We start from the raw sequence: 25,704 nt of genomic DNA, 5'->3' as shown, positions 1-25,704 counted from the left end.
AGCACCAAGTCACCCCCCCCTAACCGCTGGGGGAACAGTCAATTAGCAAAACAATGGACTACCTGGCCAAAGCTGTGCCACACTGTGGTGTGCCATCACCTTGGTGATGCCATGGAAACCGTACACCAATGGGTACAGGGCTTCTTTGGCATCTCCCAGCGGGAGAATGGGGCTGGAGGGTAGGGATAAACGCGTGCTCGTTTAGTTTAACGGAGTCAGTTGCGTGCTGTTTTTTCTTTATTTCCTATCTGCGTTTCATGCGAGTAACCCAACTTGAGTTTGACTGAACTGAACTGAGAACAAGAGAGCCAAAAGGCTCCCTTGCTGTATCTGCAGCACCTGCTCACCAGAACTCTCACATGGGGCTCGTCTGTTTTACCGTCTGCTTGTTCTCTCGCTCTCTCCCCATTCATTTCCAATGACATTTTTTTATGCATTTGTCATTGAACTGTTTGAGTGACAACTATATAATGAACAATTATATGGTCATGACCGTGAAATAAAAATATCGGTGACAAGAAGGGGAAATGCATTTATTCACATGACATATTTAACAATAAGCTTATATAGATTTTTGTAACAATAACAGGGAATGGAAACACAAAAGCAACACTTATTCACCACCTGCATGCTCTTCTGGATTTGAGAACCCTGCTTTTTCATAGGCCTTGAATACACAATAAATAAAGAGTCCTGAAGATTGAAGATGTTTCTCTTTCTCTCTCTCTTCCGCCTTCCCTCTCTTCCCCGTTCCTCTGTTACTGGTAAATGCGAGAGCATGCCGGTCTGAGACAAGGAAGAGGTAAAAACCAACTAATACACATATTATAGCACACCTTGGGACAACTATACACACACACACACACACACAGGCACAGACACACACACAAACACAGTTAGAAATCCCCTCCCTTGTGACCCTGAGGAATAAGGATAATGGATGGATGGCTGTAAATATATTTGAAACTCGACACCTCAAATGATCACCCCTGGCATTGGCTGCTACCCCCCCCCCCAACCCCCCAGGTTTCAGCATAAAATGGTCACATAACACCCCTGGGAGGGACAGAATTTGGTGTGCAAGCTGAGAACATCGGTTTTGACCAGTGTGTTTTGCTGACAGAGCAAGTTCTTTACATAAACAAATGCGCGCAAATCTACACCGTTTGCCCCCGGAAAGGTCCCGGGCAAAAAATAACAAACCAAAAGAAAGACAAAATAAACAAATGCAGTGGAAGCACTTCAGCCTTTCCCCTCTACAACATTTCAGCCATTAATTTATCAGCCAGACAGGCAGACAGGCGTGTACAGAGGGATAGGGACTAAGGACTCTTTGTGATATTCTTTGTTTCATTTTATGACAGTTTTCTGCTCTACATTTTGCATTATGTTCCACCAGTACGATTGCAACACAGAATATGAATCTTGATAAAAGTTTTTAGTAAAAATCGTGAACCTTTCATCCAAAAAAAAAGGAAAAGAAAGTAATCAAACTGAAAGACTTCATCCCTGCCCTTTTTTTCCCTTTTTGATTATATCAGCTGAGTCTTGCCCGGGGCAGAGTTTTGAAGTACAAACCGGCTCAGTCAGGCAAGCTAACACTAAACACTCCCAAACACCAAGTGCATAACTAGAACTAGAACGCCTGAGCAGCAGACACATCTTAACTGCATGCAGGTTTATATACATGCATAGGCACTAGTGCCACATATCACAGAGACACTGAAGAAAGAGGGAATTCAAACTTTACGCAGAAAGGTTAGCCTCCCGGGCTAGGTCTGGCACATTTACAGAAATGTTATTAATGTACATTGACCTTGTCAAATAGACTCAGAAATTAAATTAGAAGGCCTACTGCATCCCCCTCCCATACACCCTTTGAATATTCATTCTCACACCTGCACACATTAATACACACATTCAGGCACAACAGAACACTCAGATGCATATGTCATGTAAAATTACATTCAACACAAATTATGCTTACAATATCTGTCAAACTGCAATAGGGTGGATATTTATTCATGTACACCTTTGTTGCTCAGGCTGTCACAACAATAAAACACTTGGGTGGTGAGGCAAATTATTATTGAGTGTTGAATACGCATTGTCATTTTAATCATCTAAAGTCACATGATTACATTACAGATGACTGGGTACTTTCTAATTAAACTTTCAACAAGACTTAATGAATTCGTTTTTTTAAATTTATTTATTTATTTATTTTAAATATCATCACCAGTTTAATGATTTTGGTTCTCAAATCAAACTAGTTGGCTTTGTAAATGACACTAACCTATTAAAAATAACATACTACTGTACACATGTAAAGTTACAAATAGCTGGGAGACAGTCTCTATATTTTCAGATGGCAATAAGATTTACAATACCAGCTCTAACAAATATGCTATTAATAGGTAACGAAGGGCATGCATGATTGTTTAAATGAAAATTGAAAGACTACATCAGTACATCTTTTGAAACTTATGTCTTCAAGAGCGAAGCTGTCGACAATGGCGAATCAACTAAATGTAACTGCAGTGTGGCCTAGGGTTTTAATATTGTCAAAAGAATATAAAATGTATTTCGATCAAAACGTAGGCTACTCCTTCAATTAGCTTCTGTATAGTTTATGTCATTTAAAATTCTCTAAACTTGTGCTAGAGACTGAAGAGAACCACACCTTCCTTGTGACCAATCAGTGGTCAAGACTGTGACGACGCGGAGACGGCTAGAGTTTCACACGAATAGTAGGTGGAAGTTAACTGCGTGTAGTTTTAACATCGGCGGAACTGGGAACCTTTTTACCGGCATCGCAGGAGTAAGGCAGGGAAAAAATTGTTCACGTTTGTTTTTTTTATATCATAAAGTAGTAGGTTCCTTTTAAGACAGTGATTGTTCAATAAGCTGAATGCTTGAACAAACGGTCAACTTACTTATCTGAGAAGAAGAAAAAAAAGATAAACGAAGCAGGAAGTTTGGACCATGATCGCCTCTCATCTCCTAGCGTACTATTTCACGGAACTCCACCATGACCAGGTGCAGAAAGTAAGTAACGTCACCTAGGTAGATTAACTTGGGTGACCTCTAAGTGACGTCGCCTGAATACTGAAATAAAGCTACCGTCAAAAGACTATGCCCATCTAATTAACAATGTGAAATAGCATGATCTCACATGTGTCACGATGGGATAAGCTAAGTCAGCTAACGTTATTTCTCTGGTCGTCTTGCAAGGAGCTTCTAGCGTGATGCGGGCAAGATCTGAGTAGAAAATACATAAGTGTTCCTTTCTGACTAGCAGGCGTAGTATTTCCTGGTCTAACTGACTCGTTATGTGTAGAGTAAACGACACATTTTTTCATAATTATGTTGATCGGTTTTGTTCCAAGTTGCCACCACAACCGTAGCGCATCGTGTTATCTACTTAACTACAGAACGGCTGTAAACGGGAGACAGGCTACTGAGACAAACGCGCCCTTTCTCACCTTGTCGATTACATTAGCATAATTATAACAAGCCAGATCATGTGTACAACCTCAGTGGAAAAAAATGATTTGTTTTTATTTTTAGAACCGACTAAATTACTTGGAACAACGTAATTTGGCTAATTGTGGTAACTTCCCTAGCTTGCTTGCCAAGATGGTTTTTATCATTTCAGTTAGCTACATGATAACAAGCGAACGAGTACTTGTGTTTGAATGACCTAAACGTAGCCTAGGACTTATGACCTAAAATTGGCGTACAATAACGTACATTACTACCTAATGTTTGCTAACCAATTGTATAGTCATGTGGAAGAACAGACGCTGCTAGTTTGGTAACAGCTAGTCGTAGCTACATACTTTTGAGTATAGTAGTTGATATAGTTCCTCAGTTTTTTTTCGGACTCTGAACAGTTATAACTTTCAAAATAAACCCTGAAAATCACTAGTAATCATTGCCACGACGACACAACCCCCAAGTAGCGCCCCTAAATTACTGAGATTCTTGTAATGTGACCCCTGATATTCCCCAAACTGCGTCACTTGTGTGGCGGCTTCCTCTCCCTCCCGCTCAAGTTCTGATGATGCACGGGCTTGGCTAGTGCTTTCCAAGCGGCCTTGTGAGTAAAACGGGCAATTACGATCGCCGCAGTTCTGTAGGCTACATGTCAACAAAGCAACAAATGCCTTTTTCCATCGTCAAAAAAAAAAACAGTCCGTCAGTTCATTATCGCTTGTAGTTGTTCGTGTCTGTGTGTTTTTAGAAGTGCAAGTTACTGGTTTCCACACTCTAAAAAGGACACATTTGCATTAACACAGACCCGTCGAAATATGCTAATGATATTATTATACTTATAAGATTTCCACAATTTATGGGCCTGCACAGAGAAGGCTTGGTCACATTTTGTTTTTAAATAGCTTTTTTGGTTCAGAAAGAAAGGCCTTTATTTGACGAGCATAGAATTTGTGTAGGCACATACGAAATTCATTCTGAGATGTACTCAGGGGCATTTGTTCTGGCTAACAGTCCCGCAGCGGCATTTTGTACCAGTTGCAGGCGAGATAACGCATGGCCATTTAGAGACATGCATAGAAAACATTTAAATCGCCTCGTCTGTATGCTATTAATGTGTGTATTACTTTCTCTGTATCTGCAAATGATAATACAGATCTAATTTTTGAAATGCTTCTTAAATGATACGAAAGTAAAAACCTGCTCTACTTCTTCAAAGATCAGCTTGAGTGGGTGCTGGATCCTCAGTTTAATGATAAATGAAAAGGACAGCACTCGCGTTTGTTCTAGAGTTTCTTTTTATTTGATTGTTTAGCACGTCATATTAAATGACTCATCTTAAATGATAGTCACATGACTTGGATGTCTTCGCTTTCTTCCTCAATGCTACCGAGTGCCAACAACCTTCTGCAATGTGGAACAAGGAGCAGGCAGTGAGTTGGGTAAAGTCTGGCTGTGGTAGAGTGAGTTGTAAATGGTGGGCTGTTGAAAGTCTCTGGCTATGGTATAGTGAGGTGCAAGTGGTACGGTAGAGGGGGCCATTTGGACCAAATTCACAGTTCATAGATTTGGTAGTGTCCCAGAGATTTTTAGTGACATTGGCAGTCCTCATCATGGGTAAGTTATTAAAAGTGAACTCAGTGTCTTGTTTCGAATTAAAGATGTCTTCAACGGTTAAGATGTGTTCTTGCCAGTTAGGACTTTGTTAGATTGGCAGTTGTCTCAAACAAAGTCTTCCTGATACTCATCAACCCCAAATGACCAAAAACCTACTACACATACCACATTTCACTGCCTTTATATTGCTGTTATCAAGATCCTTGGCATAATAAAAAGCAACTAAAACAATTAAATGAACTAGAAGTTACAGGAAAGAAAGCTGGACAAGAATGAAAAGAAACTGAAACAAAAACCAGAAGCCATTTTTGTTCAGCCTTTCTGTCAATATATGCATTTCTTTTTGTTAAAAAATGTATTGCTTTCGTAAACGTTCGGGTTTTCCTTTGCCAAAGCGACCAATTTATTAGCGAAAAGGGGGTAAAAACAGAAACGCCGGCAGCACGGATCCCAAGTGGTTGGCGTACTGCAAGCTCCCCTCTAAAGCCGCCATGGAGGTCTCTCTAAAGGGCCTCCCGCGTGCGCTGCCAATCCTGCAATCAAAGAAGAAGAACAAAAACACAATGGGAGGAGAAGAAAGCCGGCCCCGTGCCACTAGGGGGCGGCAGGAAGTGCGCCCGGGGACATAACAGACCTCAGAGTGGCCCAGTGCGGGGCCTGACCTGTGCCTAATAATTCTTTGCAGTTAGCGGTAATGTATTCTAAATATACAATGTCTCTCGCTCAATAATTGAGCAAATTATAGCCTGTGAATGGCGGGAATACATTACTTCCCCGTTCGCATTCATTCCTGTTTTTTTGTCAGTCGTTTTCATTTTCCTTTTCAAGATCGCGCGAGTGGCCCTCGAACCGCGTAGAGAGCACTGACCATTCGGTAGGCTGCATTAAAACGGTCGTCGAGTGAAATGCATACATTTGAGCTGCACACGTGCAAGGGCGGGACGCGTCAGATGAGTTGTTTAGCTGACCCACTTATCCAGACCGACACACGGGGCAAACTTGGGGAGAACAAGGGGGCAAAATGGCGCGTGTGTCAACGTAGTGATTTTCCCCAACAATTTGGAACGCTCAAATACATTGCTGCCATCATCTTATCGATCTGGCAGAGCACGGATAATCACGTGCTTTCATCAGAAGCGCGTCAAGGCCGAGGCGCCGATTTGTTCGAAAGTCTGTCGAGAGCAGCGCGGGGGTTGCCGAGGGCGACTGGCGACACTGTTCAATTCAGTCGGCTTGGAGATTCAGTTTCAGTTTTATTTCCCGGATCACGTTACAGGCAGGCATTTAGCAGGCACCCTAATCCAGAGGAGCATAACATCCGTGCAGCTTGATATTTACTGAAGAAATGTCCGACGTGAAGTACGCATTTGCTCGAGAGTACAACAGTGAACGTGCAGTGTTGGAGTTCCGAGCCCAGTTTCCTGGCCGTTGTGATACACGGCGTCCGAACCGAAAAGGAATTGTCCGCGGCTCTCTGTTGGATAGCGACTTCATTAGCGCCCAAGCAGCAGGCCCCGGTGGGGTGTTGGCGGTGGGGACGGACTGATATTTGAGAGAGGTTTTGTAATACTATAAGTGTCTGGCTCACGCAGTCTGGACTTACGTCAGCGCATTCGAAGCCCACGTTTTCCACGTAGGTGGCCGAGCCTTTCCCCAGTGCGGCCCGCCGAATCGGGGACGGGGGTGTGCATCGGCCTGCGCTCGCCTTCCTTCCGTTTCCACCGGCGTCATCGTCCACTCGTGCGTAATGTTCACCTCAGAACAGGTCACGGTGTCTAAATGAAGGGGAGGCTCTCTCCTTCTCTCTCTTCCTCCCCCCCCTTCTCTCTCCCTCTCTCTCTCTCCCCCCCCCAATCCCCAGCTGGATTCGGTCCTTTCTATTGTATATGAGGCCATCTTGAGTTTGTGTTCTGTGTTTTGTGTTTGGGTTTGTTTCTCTCGCTCTCGCTCTCTCTCTCTCTTTCAAATTCAAATGATTTTTCTCTTGTGGTTACCTGCTATGTGTAGCATTAAATTGTGTTATTTACAATTTGCCGTTCACATACAGTACTACGACAGTACCTCAATTATTACGGTCTTTCCTTTTTCTGCCCCTGTGCTCCTCCATCTTGTATTCCTTTTTACTTTATAAAGTAATGTTTTATACTCCTCTGGTCTGTACTGTAGCTGCTTGGCTTTCCCTGACCCTCCCTGCTCAGGTTACTGATATTAACAGTGTGCTCTTATTCAGTTGCCAGAACTCTGTGCCCAGTCTTGTCTGACATATACATTTATATATTTGTGTGTTCAACTCGTGGCTGAAGGTTGTGACCAAGGTGACATTCTGTTCCATGGTTTTTTTTTTTAGTGCCCAATGTTTATCGGTGTAATGCTGGTGTGTACTGCTCTTTAGGACCCCAGTAATCATATTATTCTTGAGAGAAATTGTCTTTTTCTGAAATATTCCAATGAGGAACAAAGTTCAGTAAGACTTGGTAACTTGTGTAATACACATTACAAAATGTGTGTATGTTTGAATGAAGTATGTACTTTTTGAGCTTGTATGTGCACTTGCCTTTAGCATGTGCACTTGCTTTCAGGACTTCTTTGTCTTTTTCAGTCCAAGCATTCTTCCCTTTCAACTGTTCCCCACAGGACACCTGCTGCTGAGGGGGGTGAGGGAAGGGCCCAAACCAGGGTTTGGTCCCTAGTTTAATTGATACAGTGTTTAAAACCACAATGGCCAAGCAGGATTTTCATCTGGAAAGTCACACATTGCTCTGGGGTGAAAAGCAGTTCACGCCCTTTCCGGAAATATTTAAGAGGAAGCTGTGGCTGAATTTACTATCCTTTGCTCTAATGGTGTCAGCACGATTATAAGTAATGCTTACAAAACACACACACACACACTGATAGCCCAGCCATAACAAAAACGTACATACAGCTCAGCTAGACATATCATCTAAGGCTTTATCAGCAGTCACCGGTTGTATTGTATTATTTCTCTGGGGGTAGTTCCATTTGAATTTCTGTACCTTTCAGCATTATCGCGCGGCGTTTAAAAAGGCCATTGATATTAAAATGTGTGACATTTTCACCTCTGCTTTTTTTTCAGTACTTTAGCCTTTAGTACGAGTGACAGGTAGGCCTATATTAAGTTAAATTCAGGTCTGGAAGTGACGTCATTGTCTCCCTACCGCTGTTCCGAACACATTAAGGCTGTCCATGTGGTACCAGGAAGCAGGTTTTTGTTTCTGAGGTCTTGAACTACAGTCCTGGAGGGCCGTAGTGTATGAAAGTTTTTTCGGTTTCCTTTTGATCGCCAATTTAGGCCTCGGAAGCCGACCGGCGTGTTTAAATCGCGTGCTTGGGTGCCGAAACACACACAGAGCAGCAGGTTCCACTGCCCCCCCCCCCGCACGCGAGATGGCTCCTTTGTGCTGTGTGAAGTAGCCGTTTCCCTCTCTGTCTCAGGTGGATAAGTACCTGTACCACCTGCGTCTGTCGGAGGAGAGCCTGATGGACCTGTCGGTGCGCTTTCGGCGCGAGATGGACCGAGGGCTCGGCCGGGACACCAACCCCACCGCCTCCATCAAGATGCTGCCCACCTTCGTTCGGTCCACCCCTGACGGGACAGGTGAGGGGTGGGGGGGGGTACAGATAGCACATCTAGGGTAGCAGGGGTCACCTGGGCCCTCTCCTCCCTTCATAACAGCCCTAACCCTAAGAGGGGCAGTGAGTGCTTAATTTTAATCATCAGTGGTGCTCAACCACCGCTATCTAAAGGAGCACTCCCCTTATCCAGAGCGACTTACACAACATTTACAACTGTAAGTTCTCAGCAGTGTGAGCAAATACGTGGAGTAGTTCCTGTAAGTAAGTCTGCAGGTCTGAGTGAGTTGTTTTAGTGTGAGTGTAGTGAGAAGCTGGCCGGTTTAGACTAGGAGTGTCGGGCCAGGCCATTGTTTGCCTTCTTTGTTGACTCTAGTCATTATTGGCTGATTAAACTCCAGTCATTCTGCTAACAGCCTTGCGCCACCTGGAGCTGTTCTTTCTGTTTCACAAGGCTCTGTGCTTTCACTTCTCTTGCCCCTGGTTTTTATCTGAATCCTTGTAGAGAAAACTCCATGTCTTCTGTCCTTGTACGCCGGTAGATGTCGAGATGAACTTTTTATTAATTTATCATTTTCAAGGGAGAGCAGACAGTCAATCTGTCTTATGCATTGATTTCCACTTTGATTCAGACAGGGGGAGAACAGAGAGTTACAGATAGAGTTGGGAACACGGTACAGATCCCATGGTGGTCAATCGAACCCCTATCCCCCCTTCTCTCTCTCTCTCTCTCTCTCACTCTATCTCTACCTCTTTCTCTCTACCTCTCCTCTCTCTTTCTCTCTCTCTCTCTCTCTCTCTCTCACTCTATCTCTACCTCTTTCTCTCTACCTCTCTCTTTCTCTTTCGCTCTCTCTCTCTCTCTCTGATTCTAAGAGTTTATGGCGTTGTGCTTCTGTGTGTTTGTTTTCCCCAGAAAAGGGCGATTTCCTGGCGCTGGATCTGGGAGGGTCAAACTTCCGGGTGCTGCTGGTGAAGGTTTCGACCAGCGGGAAGCAGAGGGTGGAGATGGAGAACCAGATCTACGACATTCCGGAACACCTGATGAGGGGGTGTGGCTCCGATGTGAGGAGGGGAGAAAGATAATGACGAAAAAAAAGTGGAAATTGAGGGAGGGAGAGAGGGGGAGAATTACAGGAAGGAGCACATTTTCCAAATATTGCTGTATGGCACACCTCATTTTCTTGGCTTTCTTCTGAATGCAGGAATGAAGAGGTGCGTCTGTAAATAAACTGCAGTTAGCATTGGCCTGTTGGCCTGCTGACGGAGCTTACAGTAGTTGATGACGTCACATTTACCACCCTGCAGTAAATCCCTCAAAGAGGAAAGGGGAAATCTGTCTGCCGGTTGCCTGCATGTAAAGTGCGACTTGGCTTCCCAGGCACTGTCTTAATGGCCTCAGTTCCGCAGGCTGCCAGGAACGTTGCGTGCACAGATTTTTGCTGATGTGCTGTGTCGGTTTAGCAGCAGGAGCGCGTTCTCTGATTACTGAAGTGGTACAGTGTTTCAGAATATGATTTTATTTCAACACGTTTCTTGGAATTTAGTCAGCGTGACTGCGCGGTGTTGTAATGTAACACATCAGTATCACAGTTGCACATACAATTTTGCAATCGTTTTTTTATTTTTTTTAGGAAGAATGTTTGGTTAGCTTTCTGTAAACTGACTTCTTCATTTAGTCAAATTCTGTCATGTGGACATTCTATGATTCTCAATGAAGCATTTCCATTTCTAGACTAGTTCGGTCTAGTTCAGCACAGGAACCTTGCCGTGAATCTCCAAGGAAGAAAAAGTTTTTAATCAGTGCAGAAGAAATCTAATGAGTCACATCTTGTCACAACTATGCAGCCTTTCACACCTTTGAATTAAATTCAGAAGTGAGTAGCCTGGTTGAGATGGGAAACATGGGGAGATGATTATGAAAATTAAAAGTTTCGAAGTCAGTTTGACTTTAAAACTTTCTTATCTGTGTTTCTGTTCTTTTTTTTGTTGTTCGTTTTTGTGTGTTTATGTGTGTGTGCGTGTGTGTGTGTGTGTGTGTGTATGTGTGTGTGTGTGTGTGTGTGTATGTGTGTGGCTGTGCCTCCCCCCAGTTGTTTGACCACATCGCAGATTGTCTCGCTGATTTCCTGGAGAAGCTGGGCATCAAGGACAAAAAACTGCCACTTGGCTTCACCTTCTCGTTTCCGTGTCAACAGACCAAACTGGACGAGGTGAAGAAGGGCCGGGCAAAGGGGTGGGGTGGGGGAGGTGGTGGGGATGGATGATGATGTGGGGGTTAATCCATGCGTGAAGGGAAAGCAGTGTATTTATGATAGCGGACACAAATCACAGTCGTTGTGGTGCACGGAATGCGTGTAACCGTCTCCACGGTGTCTCCTTGGAAACCCCTTGCAGAGCGTCCTGCTGTCGTGGACGAAGGGTTTTAAGGCGAGCGGGGTGGAGGGCAAGGATGTGGTAAGCCTGCTGAGGAAGGCCATCAAGAAGAGAGGGGTGAGTATTTGTATTTTCTAACCCCCCCCCCCCCTTCACCCAGATTGTGCAATGCCCAAACGTATGTGTAGGTGCTGAATGACGCATCCTTGATGGATTCGAGAGAGCACAGAGAAGTTTCTGTTTCACCTTGTGCAGAGTGGACAGTGGCACTCAGGAAATAGACCGACATAGCTGTGCGCTGATTGTTGTAGTGTACGACTGATCTGATCACAATAAGAGCAGAAGAGGGAATTTGAGTGCAAAAAGTGTAACTGGTACCTTACCTCTGGGTTCATGAGGATACGTCTATCACCCAGAGGATAAATGCTCAGGTTTCAGGTTGGGGCGAGGGGAGGGGAGCGGGGGGGGTGGAGTTAGAGTTTGTTGAGCCAAAGATGCAGTTTAGTTCTACCCTTTTAGAAGTCCTAGTCCTAGTTCTACCCTTTTTTTTTTGTTCACACCATGGTAAGCCCCTCAGGACGAAAGACACATCTTGAGTTCTGGCTGTTCTACTCAAAGGGGTGTTGGGAGGGGTTATCTAATTCCTCGTACAAAGGGTTCCAATTTAGGGAGCACACCTGCTGGCATGCGGATGAAGCAGTTTGCTGGAGGGGCCTTTCATATTTTTGCTGTTGCCTGACTGATTGGAATGGCAGTTGGAATTTGTGCCCTCTGGTGCTTCCACGTCCTGGGGTTTCAGGTGCTGTGGAGTTCAGGAATGGAGTGTCCGGTTGAGTTTGTGGTCTGGAGAACGGGAATCTCATTACAAGGCCATTAATTAAGCAATATGGCACTCGAGACTGTGCTGTATCATGGATACAGTCATGGCTACAGGGGTGTTGGGTACAACGTGAAGTGGAGAGCCAGCAAACCCCTGTATCCGTGACCGTACCCGCAACACAGCACAGCCTCGAGTGCCGTATTGGATTTACAGTGACATAACTGTAGAGCGCAATTTCAACCAATCAGCATCCAGGATCGAAACAACCTATTTTATAACCGTTCTTACTGAGTGTGCTTTCTGTCATATTATGACATCACACCCAGGAGTGCTTGGAACACTTGAGCTATAGTCAGTTTTAGAATTTGTGGGCGATGGCAAGGCCACTAATTGGGCGGTGTAATGTCCTCCTGCAGGACTTTGACATAGACATTGTGACGGTAATCAACGACACCGTCGGCACCATGATGACGTGCGGATACGACGACCAGCGCTGCGAGATCGGACTCATCATCGGTGAGTCGCCCCAGCCGCTCGCGACCGTACGTGACCGAACATGGCGGCTATTATGCAGAGCAGCGGTTACATTTTACATGACATTACAATCCTTCGCCAGGCACATAAGAACACCAGCCTTATTGACCCAGAGATAACCTGTCTTTGCACAGCTGTAACTATAATGTTATTCAAAGGGAAATCAAAAGAAAGAGAAAAAGAGAGGTTATATAAGGGGGTGTTTGCAAGTGAAGGGCTGTGGCAGAGATTGAAGTGGGTTGCTAGATTCATATGGAAATATAATATAGACTTATTTATGGAAATACAGTACACATGCTGTATGTAATGTGATGCCCGCAGTCACTCATCCTGTGCAAGTTACATGTACTGTATTAGGTAGAGCAGGGCTATTCAACTGGTCCCCCATGCAGCCTACCATAGACGTACAATATTGTTTGCTCTTCGATCAGTGAGGCTGTAGCCTCCATTTTCTTACCTGTCTTACTGTGCTTCGTCTTATTCACGGTTGTCGTCCGTTCCCCCAGGCACGGGCACCAACGCCTGCTACATGGAGGAGATGCGGCACCTGGAGCTGGTGGAGGGGGACGAGGGGCGCATGTGCGTCAACACGGAGTGGGGCGCTTTCGGGGACGACGGGAGCCTGGAGGACCTGCGCACGGACTTCGATCGGGACATCGACGCCGGCTCCCTCAACCCCGGCAAGCAGCTGTGAGTGACAGGCTCTCCGCTACCTCCACGCTAGCGCATTGCCGCGTTTTTTTTTTCTTTTAACCTTCTAAAAGAACAGGTTTTTTGGAATGGTTTCTTTTTTTCAATATTCTGAGTCAGTGTTCTAGAACTCCACCTGCTTTCAATCACCAGTGGTGATTGTTACATTGATCGGAATTAGAATGTTCAAGTGCACAGTGTGTGATTTGTCGGGGTTACAGGACTGTTAAAGAGAGTTCAGTGTTCAGATTGTTACGGAGGAAAATTATTATTTTTTGAATCAAATAGCTTTGGCGCTAATGGACCTTCGTCCTCCCCCCTGATGGGAGCAGGTCAGAGAAACAGCTTGCCGCATGCGAGGGGTTGGAGGACTCTCTCAGGGCCTTGCGATGGATGTGAAAGTAGAAAATTGATGGCACCGTAAGGAGGGTCACAGCCAGTTAACCTGGCAGCAGTGCGTACGCCCCTCTTTAACCCCTTCCCGCAAGCCCCCTAGTGGCCAGAGCGCGGATGTGCTGAGATTGCTCAACTCAGACATTCAGTGCTCCTGAAGAGTTTGTTGAGCCAAGATTCAGTTTAGTTCTATCCTTTTTAACTGCCTGTAGTTGCTGTTTTTAGATTGGTACACATATTTCAAGTCATCACCGTCAATATATTGCATGTAAACGATGACTCATCTGCCTCTATTATTTCATCCAAGTGAATGGCAAAGTTCTATGGTTCTCGTGCAACTGATTTTGGCAATCTCCAGCCATTTTATCAATTCTGTCTTTGAAAGTGTTATTAGAGAGTTGGGACGGTCTTCACTTTATCCACTGTCTGGCGGGCCATACAGTCTCTCCACTATCATAATGTAGGTGGCTTTGATGAGCCAATATTATGTGGAATTTTTTAGCTTTGGCTATCAAGAGCGAACACTCAAAAGATGCCTTTTGAATTGCGGTGTAAATCGCCGCCTGCTCTCGCAGACAATTTCCTGATGCCCGTGGATCTTTTTTGACAGTGACAGCTGCTTTTCCTCTCAAAGAGTCCTGATCTTCATCGGAGGTCTCCGGATGTTTTATTTCCTGATGTCTCTTCGTCTTGCTTGGCTTCGTGCTATCGTTTGCTAGTTTCTCGCCGCAAGTGACACGTTCTGGTCGAGACCTGTCTCTGTAACACCAAAGCCCCAAAGGTAGCTCTCTGTGTAGAAGCCTTAACCTTCTTTTTGACCCTGACAAAACATAATCCCCTTCATGTTTATCTGGCTTGTTTAGATCTAGTACTTCATTATGATGCTTTTTACTTCATGAAGATGCTACATGTGTGAGTTAGCTTGGTTGTTGTTGCAGGATAGCTGATCCTGCTGATAAGGGTTAGTACTGAGAATGCACAGGCAGAGACGGTGAAGGCAATCTCTTGTGCATATCCACGCGCTGTAGTATTTTTGAGAGAGGATAAGATATGAAGATAGAATACTGAAGAAAATGAAATGCAATAAAGGCATCTTTGAAAGTAGATTAAGATAAGGATGTGTTTAGAAATGGTCTGGAAAGTGAGTTATGACTTTGTGCAACATGTTTTAATTAAGCAGTAAGGCACGAGACACCCTGGTGTATCGGAGAATAAAACGATTGCCAACATTAGTTATGTTTTTTTATTTATTAATTGCATCAGTATTTCATGCCATTGCTTTGACGAGTCCTTAATGTCTAGATTTATTTATCTGTACCATAGCCACTCTGAACCAGTCAGGTTCCTGAAGCTTTGTTGTGTTGTCTGTCTTCTGGGTTGCTTGTGGTCTGTGTTGTCTGAGTCTATTGACTGTACTGTGTTGTTTGTGGCCTGTATTTTGTGACTGCTTGTTTGTTTTGTTTTTACTGCAGCTACGGTGAAGCCAAAGTCAAATTTCCTCAAAAGTAGACGATAAAGTATCTATCTATCCAGGTCTACCTGGAAAGGTGTTTTCAGACCTGCCTCTCAAATGCCTTCATTATAACAGAAGCCACTGGCCTGTAATCATTCACACAACTGACATCACAGTGACATCACAGTCGACTTAAAACATGGTGGGGCTTTGCAAGTTGTCAGATAGCAGTTAAAGACGTCTGTAAAAACAGGTGCCGGTTGGTGAGAACAGTACTTTTGGGTGGCAGATGACACCTGGCCCCAAAGACGTCCTGCTGTTCTGTTTGCACACTAGGGACCTGACCTTGTGCTCCTCAGTAATCGAAGGTGGATCCACGGCTACATGGACATGCAGTAGTCTAGCAGATGATGTGTCAAACCTGCGCTAGCATTCATTCGGTTAATCAGGGGGGGTTCGGATCCTCATCGTCGGGCTGTGTGATTTTCCTTGCGGTTAGTAATCTGGTCTAAACCCTGCCACGCCTCTCTGCTGCCCTAGCCATTAATCTTGTTCTTCAGTCTCTCGCTGTATTCACATTTTACTCTCTTCACTGCGTTTCCTAACTAATACGGCTATGGTCTTATCTCCAGACTTAAAGGGAAGATTTTTTTCTTAACCCACAGGACATAACATTTTTGCTGAATGATTAGATTACAAAAACTTTATTATCTACAAATGTAGAGATTCGTCTTTGGCTACATGTTGCTTATAACACACATTACAGACATGAAACACATAGGCCTTGTACTCATAAATTCTCATTAAGGTAGTCCAGCAAAGATGTGCAAATACACGACCATACGGTGTATCATATTCCGTGTTTAGGAATTCAGAATGCGATGAACCACCGTTTACTGTTATGAAAGACAGTGACAGATTTTTTGACAAAACTTTTCCTACAAAAGTGAAATGTTTCTGTCAGTACAGCCCAAAAATATCTACTAACTGCAACACCGTCTGCCGTCTTCCAGACCGGGTGCTGGTTTTCACAGCTCTTATTGGCTGTCGATACTTGGGGATGAGAAAGCTCAGTTTGTGACCTGACTGGTTGAGCAGGGCTTTTGCTAATGTGCGGTCTGCCTGCGGGATGGTGGATGTGCCACTGCCACAGTGTTTTTTTCTGGTCTAGTGCGGACCTGCACTGCAAAAAACCAAGAAGCAAGTCAATCTCAACAAGGATTTTAGTCTTATATTTAGACTTAAAATTATATTTATGTTACTGTTATATTGCCAATGAGGTGAGACATTTCGACTCACTTCAAGATTTGTCAAAGGGGTGAGAATTTCACTTGTCAAGCAAAAAGCAACTTAAAACATGTTAAAAAAAAAAAAAAATTGATATTAAGGTTCATTACAAGACTACAACGCTTAAGGCAGAGTTTTTTTGCACTTGATGTTTGTACCTTGTGTTGTCTTTCCCAGTTTAACATAGTTGAAATCACCCATTATCAAAACCACTCAGAATATGAGCACTCCAGTTCTGCAATGTGCAAGTGCGTTGGGGGGAGGAGGTTGTTTAGCCACTAAAATAATGAAGGTGAATTCCTTGGGTAGATAAACGTGTCTGCATCTGACTGTAAGTTTCAACTTCAGGCAAAGCACGACTTTGATAAAACTTTTGAGCTGGCGCGCCACCTTTGCTTCACGTAGAAGCGCAGACGCCACCCCCCACCCCTGTTGTCGGATGAGTCCGACGTCCCCCGGATTAAGTTCTGCCTGCGGTAGTGCGGCGTAGAGTCAGGCGCTCTGTCATCCGTCCGGGTCTCGGTGAAGCGCGATGCGAGAGCAGTCGGCGCCGTCCCTTTTGGGGTGAGGGAGGACGGCCGGAGCGTCCGGTGTGTCCGCTGAGGCACGGGCGTCGGGGGGGGGGGGTTATGCCCGGCGGAGGAGCTCGGTGGCTCCCTCGCCGGAATCTCGGCCAAGCAGAACGCCGGCCCGCTTGCCTGTTTTCCGCCACGCGTTTCTTCCTGTCCTACACGCAACGACACAAAGGACGCATGCGGTGCGCTCTGGGAAAGTGGAGCGGCTCTGCGACAGGATAATATAAATGGGTCGCCCACCGTCTGTGCAGGGCTTCATGGAACACCGACGTTGTCATAGTGATCTGAGGGCTTCTGGGGTCTCTTGCGTAAGAGGTTTTTGCACTCGACATGGCTTCCTGCGTGGACTGAAGGCTCAGCGACGGTGGGAAGGAGCGGTTGTTTTCTGTTTGAGTGACGCGCCACGCCCCCGCACCTCTCTGCGCAGGTTCGAGAAGATGATCAGCGGGATGTACATGGGAGAGCTGGTGAGGCTCATCCTGGTGAAGATGACCAAGGAGGGCCTGCTCTTCCAGGGCCAGGCCACGCCCGACCTGCTGGCCTCCGGACACTTCCAGACCAGCTTCGTCTTCGCCATCGAGAACGAGAAGTCAGTTCCGCCGTCACTTCCTGTCTCGCTTTGCACTCGGGTTCAAAATGGCGGTCAGAGGCAGTCAGAATGGAATCATTAAACCACTCTCGGTAGAAAGCAAAAGGAGGCTGTGTCTCCATAGAGGGGCCCTGTCTAGTTCAAGGGTCAATATGGGAGCTCTTACACTTTTCACACCTACCTAAAAGGGGGTTCCATTAAGAACTAAGAAGGGTCCCCCCATGAAGCCAAGCCATAGAACCCTCTTTTGTGTGAGTGTGTACAATATATTAAAGTCGCAGATTTTAAATCAAGTTTTTCCATTAAAATAAAGACGGCGGTGTATCTTCAGCACTGGTGTGTATGATAAGTATTGTGAGTGTCAGACTATTGTAGATTGTGTATTGGCTTGTATGGTGTTGCGTTGCGTAGTATTGTACTGTATTCTGTAGTGCTTTTGTAGTGCTGTTGTGATGTAAAGCATTGCGTCTCCCCCTCCCTCAGAGACAACGAGGGTCTGCTGAGCACAGAGAAGATTCTGATTGGTCTGGGCCTGACGCCGTCGGCGGAGGACTGCGTGGCGACGCAGCGGGTGTGCCAGATCGTGTCCACGCGCGCGGCCCACCTCTGCTCGGCCGCGCTCACCGCCGTGCTGCGGCAGATCCGCGACAACAAGGCGGCGGAGAGGCTGCGCACCACCGTCGGCGTGGACGGATCGGTGTACAAGAACCACCCGCAGTGAGTATGGGTGTGTGTCTGTGTGTGTGGGTGTGTGAGTGTGTGCGGGTGTGTGTGTGTGTGTGTGTGTGTGTGTGTGTGTGTGTGTGTGTGTGTGTGTGTGTGTGTGTGTGTGTGTGAGTGCAGCTCTGTGGGTGTGTGTGTGTGTGTGTGTGTGTGTGTTGTGTATGTCTGGGCTTGTGTATGAGTTTGTGAAAGAGTATGTGTGTATGTTAGAACGTGTTCGCGTATTTTAGCGGTATCTGTGTTAGAATTTGTTTGCGTATGTTAGCGGTATATGTTAGAATGTGCTAGCGTATGTATGTTAGAATGTGCTAGCGTATGTATGTTAGAATGTGCTAGCGTATGTTAGCGGTATGTATGTTAGAATGTGCTAGCGTATGTTAGCGGTATATATGTTAGAATGTGCTAGCGTATGTATGTTAGAATGTGCTAGCGTATGTATGTTAGAATGTGCTAGCGTATGTTAGCGGTATGTATGTTAGAATGTGTTTGCGTATGTTAGCGGTATGTATGTTAGAATGTGCTAGCCTATGTATGTTAGAATGTGCTACCGTATGTATGTTAGAATGTGCTAGCGTATGTATGTTAGAATGTGCTAGCGTATGTTAGCGGTATGCATGTTAGAATGTGCTAGCGTATGTTAGCGGGCGCGTAATCACCCCGCTCTCCCCCCCATCCCCAGGTTCGGGCGGCGGCTGCACAAGATGGTGCGCCGCCTGGTGCCCGACTGCGACGTGCGCTTCCTGCGCTCGGAGGACGGCAGCAGCAAGGGCTCCGCCATGGTGACGGCCGTGGCGTACCGGCTGGCTACCCAGCAGGCCGAGCGGCAGCGGGTGCTGGACACGCTGCGGCTGAGCCGCGAGCAGCTGCTGGAGGTGAAGAGCAGGATGGAGGAGCAGATATGCCGCGGCCTGGCCAGGGAGACGCACCAGCAGGCCAGCGTCAAGATGCTCCCCACCTTCGTCAGGTCCACGCCCGACGGGACAGGTGAGGGCGGCGGGGGAGGAGGAGAAGAGAGGAGGAGAGGATGAAGGGAGGGGAGGGGGGAGGTAGAGGAGAGGAGGACAAGATAGGATGAGGTTCTATCCCTTTACCACACCTGGGTCAGACACTATGGTGTGTTTGTGTGTGTGTGTGTGTGTGTGTTAAACTCCCCCTGCACCCTCGCCCCTCTCCTCTCTCAGAGCACGGGGACTTCCTGGCGCTGGACCTGGGCGGGACCAATTTCCGGGTGCTGCTGGTGCGCGTGCGGAGCGGGAAGAGGCGCAGCGTGGAGATGCACAACAAGATCTACGCCATACCCCAGGACACCATGCAGGGCACGGGGGAGGAGGTGCGTCCCGCCTGCAGGCTAGCCGCCACAAACTTCCCACAACCACCCTCCAACCTCCCCACAACCACCCTCCAACCTCCCCACAACCACCTCGCAACCTCCCCACAACCACCCTACAGCCTTCCCACAACCACCTCGCAACCTCCCCACAACCACCCTAGAGCCTCCCCACAACCACCCTCCAACCTCCCCACAACCACCTCGCAACCTCCCCAAAACCACCCTCCAACCTCCCCACAACCACCCTACAGCCTTCCCACAACCACCTCGCAACCTCCCCACAACCACCCTACAGCCTTCCCACAACCACCTTGCAACCTCCCCACAACCACCCTACAGCCTCCCCACAACCCCCTCCAACCTCCCCACAACCACCCTCACCTCCCCACAACCACCTCGCAACCTCCCCACAACCACCTCGCAACCTCCCCACAACCACCCTCCAACCTCCCCACAACCACCCTCAACCTCCCCACAACCACCCGCAACCTCCCCACAACCACCTCCAACCTCCCCACAACCACCTCGCAACCTCCCCAAACCACCCCCAACCTCCACAACCTCACCCCCACAACCACCTCCAACCTCCCCAACACCACAGCCTTCACAACACCTTGCCCCCACAACCACACTGCAACCTTCCTATAATCCCTCCAACCTTCCCACTTCCCAAAATGAAGAATCGCCTTTGCTCGGGTCATGAAGTTATTTTAAAGCGGCGCTGTGTGGTTTTAGCACTGCCAGGTTTGTGAGTTTCGGTACTGGTGGGTTACTGATACTACTCAGGTTCTGGTGCCCCTCTCCTGTTATTTGGGACACATCACCTCTCGCCCTGTTCACGGTGGTCTCTCTGTCCGCCCTCTCCCTCCCCCGTCTGCGCAGCTGTTTGATCACATCGTCAACTGCATCGCAGACTTCCTGGAGTACATGGGCATGAAGGGATCGTCTCTACCCCTGGGGTTCACCTTCTCCTTCCCCTGCAAGCAGAACAAGCTGGACGAGGTGAGACAAATGCAGATGCTCCCTTAAACACACACACTCACACACACATACACACACAAACACATGCTCGCACACACACGCACATGCACACACGTACACACACACAAACATACACACACACACATACACACACACACATGCACATACACACAGACATACACACACACACTTGCACATGCACACACACTCACACAAACATACACACACACACACCATCTCCTTCCCTCCGAACAGGGCAAGCAGGTGCACAGTGATTAAGACGCTGAGGACAGGCCCCCTGCCACAGTGGAGGACCCTTCACACACAGGACACGTTCTTCCTGTGCTTTTTCCGGTGCGAGCAACAATAAGACCAGCGTCCCTGACCTCCGCTGCTTTCCACCGTCTGGATAAGGGGAACTGTTTGTGTTCGTCTGCGCTCAGAGCGAGGTCATCTCTCATACTCTTCCTCCTCCTCCTCCTCCTCCTCCTCCAGGGCGTGCTGTTGAAGTGGACGAAGGGCTTCAAGGCGTCGGGCTGCGAGGGAGAGGACGTCGTCGGCCTGCTGAAGGACGCCGTCCGCCGGAGGGAGGTGAGCTCTCGCACCCCCGCGGAAACGCGCCCGCCAGACAGGAAATGACCCGAAACCTCGCGGGTCATTTCCCCTTACGCCCTAAAACATGTCCCAAAAAGTCCCCCTAACCCCTGTCTCTCACCCTTACACCCTGAAACACAACGCCCCCTCCCATATGTGTCCCAAAAAAAACCCCTGAAACACAACACCCCCCTCCCATACATCTCCAAAAAACTCACACCTCCCTTCCCCCCCTTTCCCTCATGCCCTTACCAGGACTTTGATCTGGACGTGGTTGCCGTGGTGAACGACACAGTCGGCACGATGATGACCTGTGGCTACGAGGACCCGCACTGTGAAGTGGGGCTGATCGTGGGTAGGGCTGTGTCTCCGTCGCCCTTAGTTACGCCTCCGCACCTCCGCACTCGCCGCTCCTTTGTGTGGATTACTGACCATTTACTGACCAATTACTGACTGATTGGGTCTTACGTTTTAGTAACGTGATTGGTTAAACGTTCTCAGGGATCTGCTGGGGTGTTTTCAAATTTTACTGATATCTAACGAGTTAAAATTCTTCAAATAACACGTGCGACTTGACTCCAGTCTGCTACTGAAGCTTACGTAAGTGAGCGTGTTGAAAGTCTCTTCAGATGTTAACGTTTCCTTCAAGCATTTGTCAAGTGGAGACGTGCAAGTGTAGCATACAGACACAAAAATGTGGCTTGACTACGGAAATGCGTCATTACCTACGTGGTGACCATTTCCTGCAGACTGGAGAATTTGGATTTCGTGATTGTGCGTGCATGTGCCCGGGAACCCTTTTTTTTTTTTGGCGGGCCTCTGCGATTCGCTGACGGCCCCCGCCCGTCCCGGTCCCCTCTGCAGGCACGGGCACCAACGCCTGCTACATGGAGGAGATGCGGAACGTGGAGCTGGTGGAGGGGGACGACGGGCGCATGTGCGTCAACATGGAGTGGGGCGCCTTCGGGGACCAGGGCGAGCTGGACGACGTCTCCACGGAGTTCGACCGCGCCGTGGACGAGCTGTCCGCCTACCCCGGGAAGCAGAGGTAGAGAGCGAGGGAGGGACGGAGAGAGAAAGGGAGGGGGGGACGGAGAGAGAAAGGGAGGTGGGGGAATGATAAAACACAATGTTAGACATCCGGACTTCACCATTGGACTTGCTGAATATTGTGAGTGCTTCCAATGTAGCATCGCTAACAAATTAGCAAGCCAACTAAGGAATGGATAAATACAGCTACATGTGATGTAACCTGTAAGTAGTACATTTGTACGTACGTAGGTTCGATATCTTTTTTCAACATAGATTATATAGATTTTTGTCGATAAATCATTTGTTCTGTTATAAAAGCATGTAAGGTGAGAAACATCAAAAGCTTAACTTTTCCGAACACAAGCGGGAAGACGGGAGTTTGAAAATGAGGAAATGGCGTTGTGGTGCTCCCGTCCACCGCGTTCACCACCAGTGCGGTTGGACCACGCTGACTCCGCCTCCCTCCGCCCCTGACTCCGCCTCTCTCTCTCCGCCCCTGACTCCGCCTCTCTCTCTCCGCCCCGGGGCAGGTACGAGAAGATGATCAGCGGGATGTACCTGGGCGAGGTGGTGCGGAACGTCCTGCTGGACTTCACCGCCAGGGGCCTGCTGTTCCGCGGCCGTCTCTCCGAGCGCCTCAAGAGCCGCGGGATCTTCGAGACCCGCTTCCTGTCCCAGATCGAGAGGTGCGCGGCGTCCTGTTGGTGTGGGACCGCGGCTCACACAAGTGGCTTCCAAACTCTGTCCTGGGTTTCCAACGGCAACCTCGGATCTGTAATGAGTGTAGTGTTACATTGAGAGTGTAGCTTGTTTTTCGGGTGTAGTTGTGATCACTGACAGAGTAGCTGTTTCCAGGTGTACCTGTCCTCATTGAGGGGTGTAGCTGTTCCAGTCTGTGGTTTGGTTGTGTTGAACACCCCCCCCCCCCCCCCCCCTTGTTGCCATGGTGACCGGCTGGCCCTGCCGCAGGTGTACCTGTCCTCATTGAGGGGTGTAGCTGTTCCAGGCTGTGGTTTGGCTGTGTTGAACCTGTCTCCTCCCCCCCCCGTTGTTGCCGTAGCGACCGGCTGGCCCTGCGGCAGGTGCGGTCGATCCTGCAGCACCTGGGCCTGACGAGCAGCACGTGTGAGGACAGCATCCTGGTGAAGGAGGTGTGCAGCGTGGTGTCGCGGCGCGCCGCCCCGCTGTGCGGCGCCGGCCTGGCCGCCGTGGTGGACCGCATCCGCCAGAACCGCCAGCTGCCCGAGCTCCGCGTCACCGTGGGCGTGGACGGCACCCTGTACAAGCTGCACCCGCAGTGAGTGCCGCTGTCGCAGCTTGCGTGCGTGTGTGTGTGTGTGTGCAGGAGAGAGTGTGTGTGTGTGTGCGTGTGTGTGTGTGTGTGTGTGTGTGCAGGAGAGAGTGTGTGTGTGTGTGCGTGTGTGTGTGTGTGTGTGTGCAGGAGAGAGTGTGTGTGTGCGCGCGTGAGAGAGACAGAGAGTGTGTGTGTGAGAAAGACAGAGAGTGTGTGTGTGTGTGTGTCTGAGTGTGGCAGGGGGTGGGTATGTGTGTGTGGTGTGTTTTGTGTGCTGAGTGTGTGCATGTGTGTGTATGTGTGTGTGAGCATTTCTCTATTGTATTTGTTCTCTCCTTACATTATTGTATCCCCTCCACAGTTTCTCCACTATAATGCTGGAAACCGTCCGGGACCTGGCTCCTCAGTGCAACGTGTCCCTCCTCCAATCAGAGGACGGCAGCGGAAAGGGGGCGGCTCTAATCTCAGCAGTGGCCTGTCGCCTCCGTGATGCGGGCCAGCATTGAGCCAATCAGTGCTCGGCGTGGAAAAAAGGGAACAGGAAGTGGGTAACCAAATATGACCTCTCGTTCACTGGCGATTGGGGGGTGGGGACTGTTCATTCGTTGGTTGTTTGTCAGGGGGGTGTGGCTACTGTTGCACATGAATAGGGGGTGAGAGGAGGGGCGAGGTCCTCGTGAGATTACACTTACATGTTTAAATGTGTATGTTATTTTACATGTGAGCAGGCAGCAGGGTCTAGAGAGCCCAGATCCACTGTCTGCAGCTTTAAACCTTGTAGTCTGAGTCCATCAGAAATGACTGCCTTTGTCTTTATAACTGTATACACTTTAAGTTATTTACTTTGTACAGCATGCTTTCATAAACTCCCGCCCTTTCTCTCTCTCTCCCTCGTGCACTTCCTGTCTACACGCGGGGGAAAAGAGGGGTGGATATTTATTGTGAAACCCATGTTAAGAACATTATTTTAGGGCCTTGCGCCCCAAAACTAGAGTTATGCAGTTATGGTTATGTATAACTGAAGTTCAGGGCGTACGCTGGGAAGTTCAGGTACTGCTTGTGCGTGTTGCTGTTGGCAGCGCTCCTCTTTTGAAGTTCCTCCACCTTTTGTTTTTTTTTTTGAGGAAAAAGGATGATCTGTGTAGAGACTATGTAGGCTACCACAGAAGATAGTTTATCACTGTTTTTATTAGATTTAGATTTTATGAGCTGCAAGCTCTTACGAGAGAAATTTCGACACCTGCAATTTCGACTATTACGTTTAACGGCGGCGATACCTACTGCAAACCTAAAATGTTTGGTGCGTTGCTGTAACTGTTCAATTTTTCCGTTTTTTATTTCATTAAAGCACAAAGGTTTTGTTGTTTTTTTGAGCTTAGTTTGTTCAGCTTTGATTAAGCCATATAATCTGTAAGATTGTACTGCATCACATCACTTATAAAATCACAATAAAATCACTGCCACGCATAAGAAAACCAGGTACCAAAGGCAAAAAAAAAAGAGTATCTAAAAATTATTTTTAATTGAACCTGTGCAATTGCATAAATATAACGACATGATGTGGTGACCAATTATATTTCAGGAAACATTCCAACTAAATGTGCAATAGCAGCGGGACACTAGTGGTTTGTTCAGGTGAGCTTACAGTAAGGTTATGTTTGCAGTAATGGGGTAGAGGTGCCGTCTTAAATGGGCAGAAGTGGTTTATTTAGCCCAGGTAAATTGAAACCGGAGGTGATGCAATGCATGAAGGTAAAACATAACTCCTAGGAGCTAAGTCAATACAGTCACGGGTTCTGATTTGGGTAGAGAATGTTTCTCAGCCAATGCTGTTCATCACTTCTACTCGCCCCCAACCCCCACCCCCCCACCCTCAAGAATTGGTACAGCAGCAGTGCGCATTCTCATTTACGGTTTTATTCCTGGTCCTGACCAAATGATTACCAAAAAAAAAAAAAACATTTTCACCAATGTTCAGAACAAAATGACTCTTCTTTCATTGGACTGTGTTTCGGTTGGCAACGTGTTACATTGAAATCTGCAGAGATCAAGTCTTTTCAGTGCACATTTGACCTTTGACCCTTTGGTCTGCTTGTGACGGGCAGATTCACCGTCACTGACCGGATGAAGAACGCTGCTACCTCCATTCTAAATGACAAACACTGCATTTTCATTATGTGCTGTGCAAATGATCAACAACTAATATTTGTAATTTGGTTTGGTTACTTAGAAACAAATTGCATTAGAACATGTGCAAAAAGATTTACCAGTAAGGCAATTCTGTTTCTCGTTCGTGATTTCTTTGGCCCAATAAATTATGGTTTGGTTAA

At 47.5% G+C, this 25,704-nt stretch overlaps 1 protein-coding gene and 1 long non-coding RNA gene across 3 annotated transcripts; one reads left to right on the top strand and one right to left on the bottom strand.

The window, feature by feature from the left end:
• Positions 1 to 519: 519 nt before the first annotated feature.
• Positions 520 to 3,076, bottom strand: LOC135264886 (uncharacterized). Its single transcript, XR_010332815.1, has 2 exons — positions 2,937 to 3,076; positions 520 to 786 (listed from the first exon to the last, which is right to left on the bottom strand). It is a non-coding gene; the product is annotated as an uncharacterized LOC135264886 (long non-coding RNA).
• Positions 2,907 to 25,704, top strand: hk2 (hexokinase 2). Of its 2 annotated transcripts, none has more exons than XM_064353842.1 (18): positions 2,907 to 3,048; positions 8,566 to 8,728; positions 9,620 to 9,768; positions 10,797 to 10,916; positions 11,101 to 11,196; positions 12,316 to 12,415; positions 12,940 to 13,123; positions 17,259 to 17,420; positions 17,904 to 18,137; positions 18,823 to 19,127; positions 19,325 to 19,473; positions 20,356 to 20,475; positions 20,950 to 21,045; positions 21,304 to 21,403; positions 21,913 to 22,096; positions 22,611 to 22,766; positions 23,141 to 23,377; positions 23,736 to 25,704. In XM_064353842.1, exons 1-18 carry the CDS (start codon positions 2,986 to 2,988, stop codon positions 23,878 to 23,880), a joined length of 2,763 nt encoding a protein of 920 aa, XP_064209912.1. In that variant the 5' UTR covers positions 2,907 to 2,985; the 3' UTR covers positions 23,881 to 25,704. The 2 variants fall into 2 exon arrangements, with proteins under 2 accessions (XP_064209912.1, XP_064209914.1); XM_064353844.1 differs by lacking the exon at positions 2,907 to 3,048 and adding an exon at positions 3,979 to 4,102.

The sequence above is a fragment of the Anguilla rostrata genome, chromosome 10, assembly GCF_018555375.3.
Source record: "Anguilla rostrata isolate EN2019 chromosome 10, ASM1855537v3, whole genome shotgun sequence".
NCBI classification, from domain to species: domain Eukaryota; kingdom Metazoa; phylum Chordata; class Actinopteri; order Anguilliformes; family Anguillidae; genus Anguilla; species Anguilla rostrata.
The sequence above is the reverse complement of the archived record's forward strand: the minus strand, read 5'-3'. Positions and strand labels throughout refer to the sequence as shown.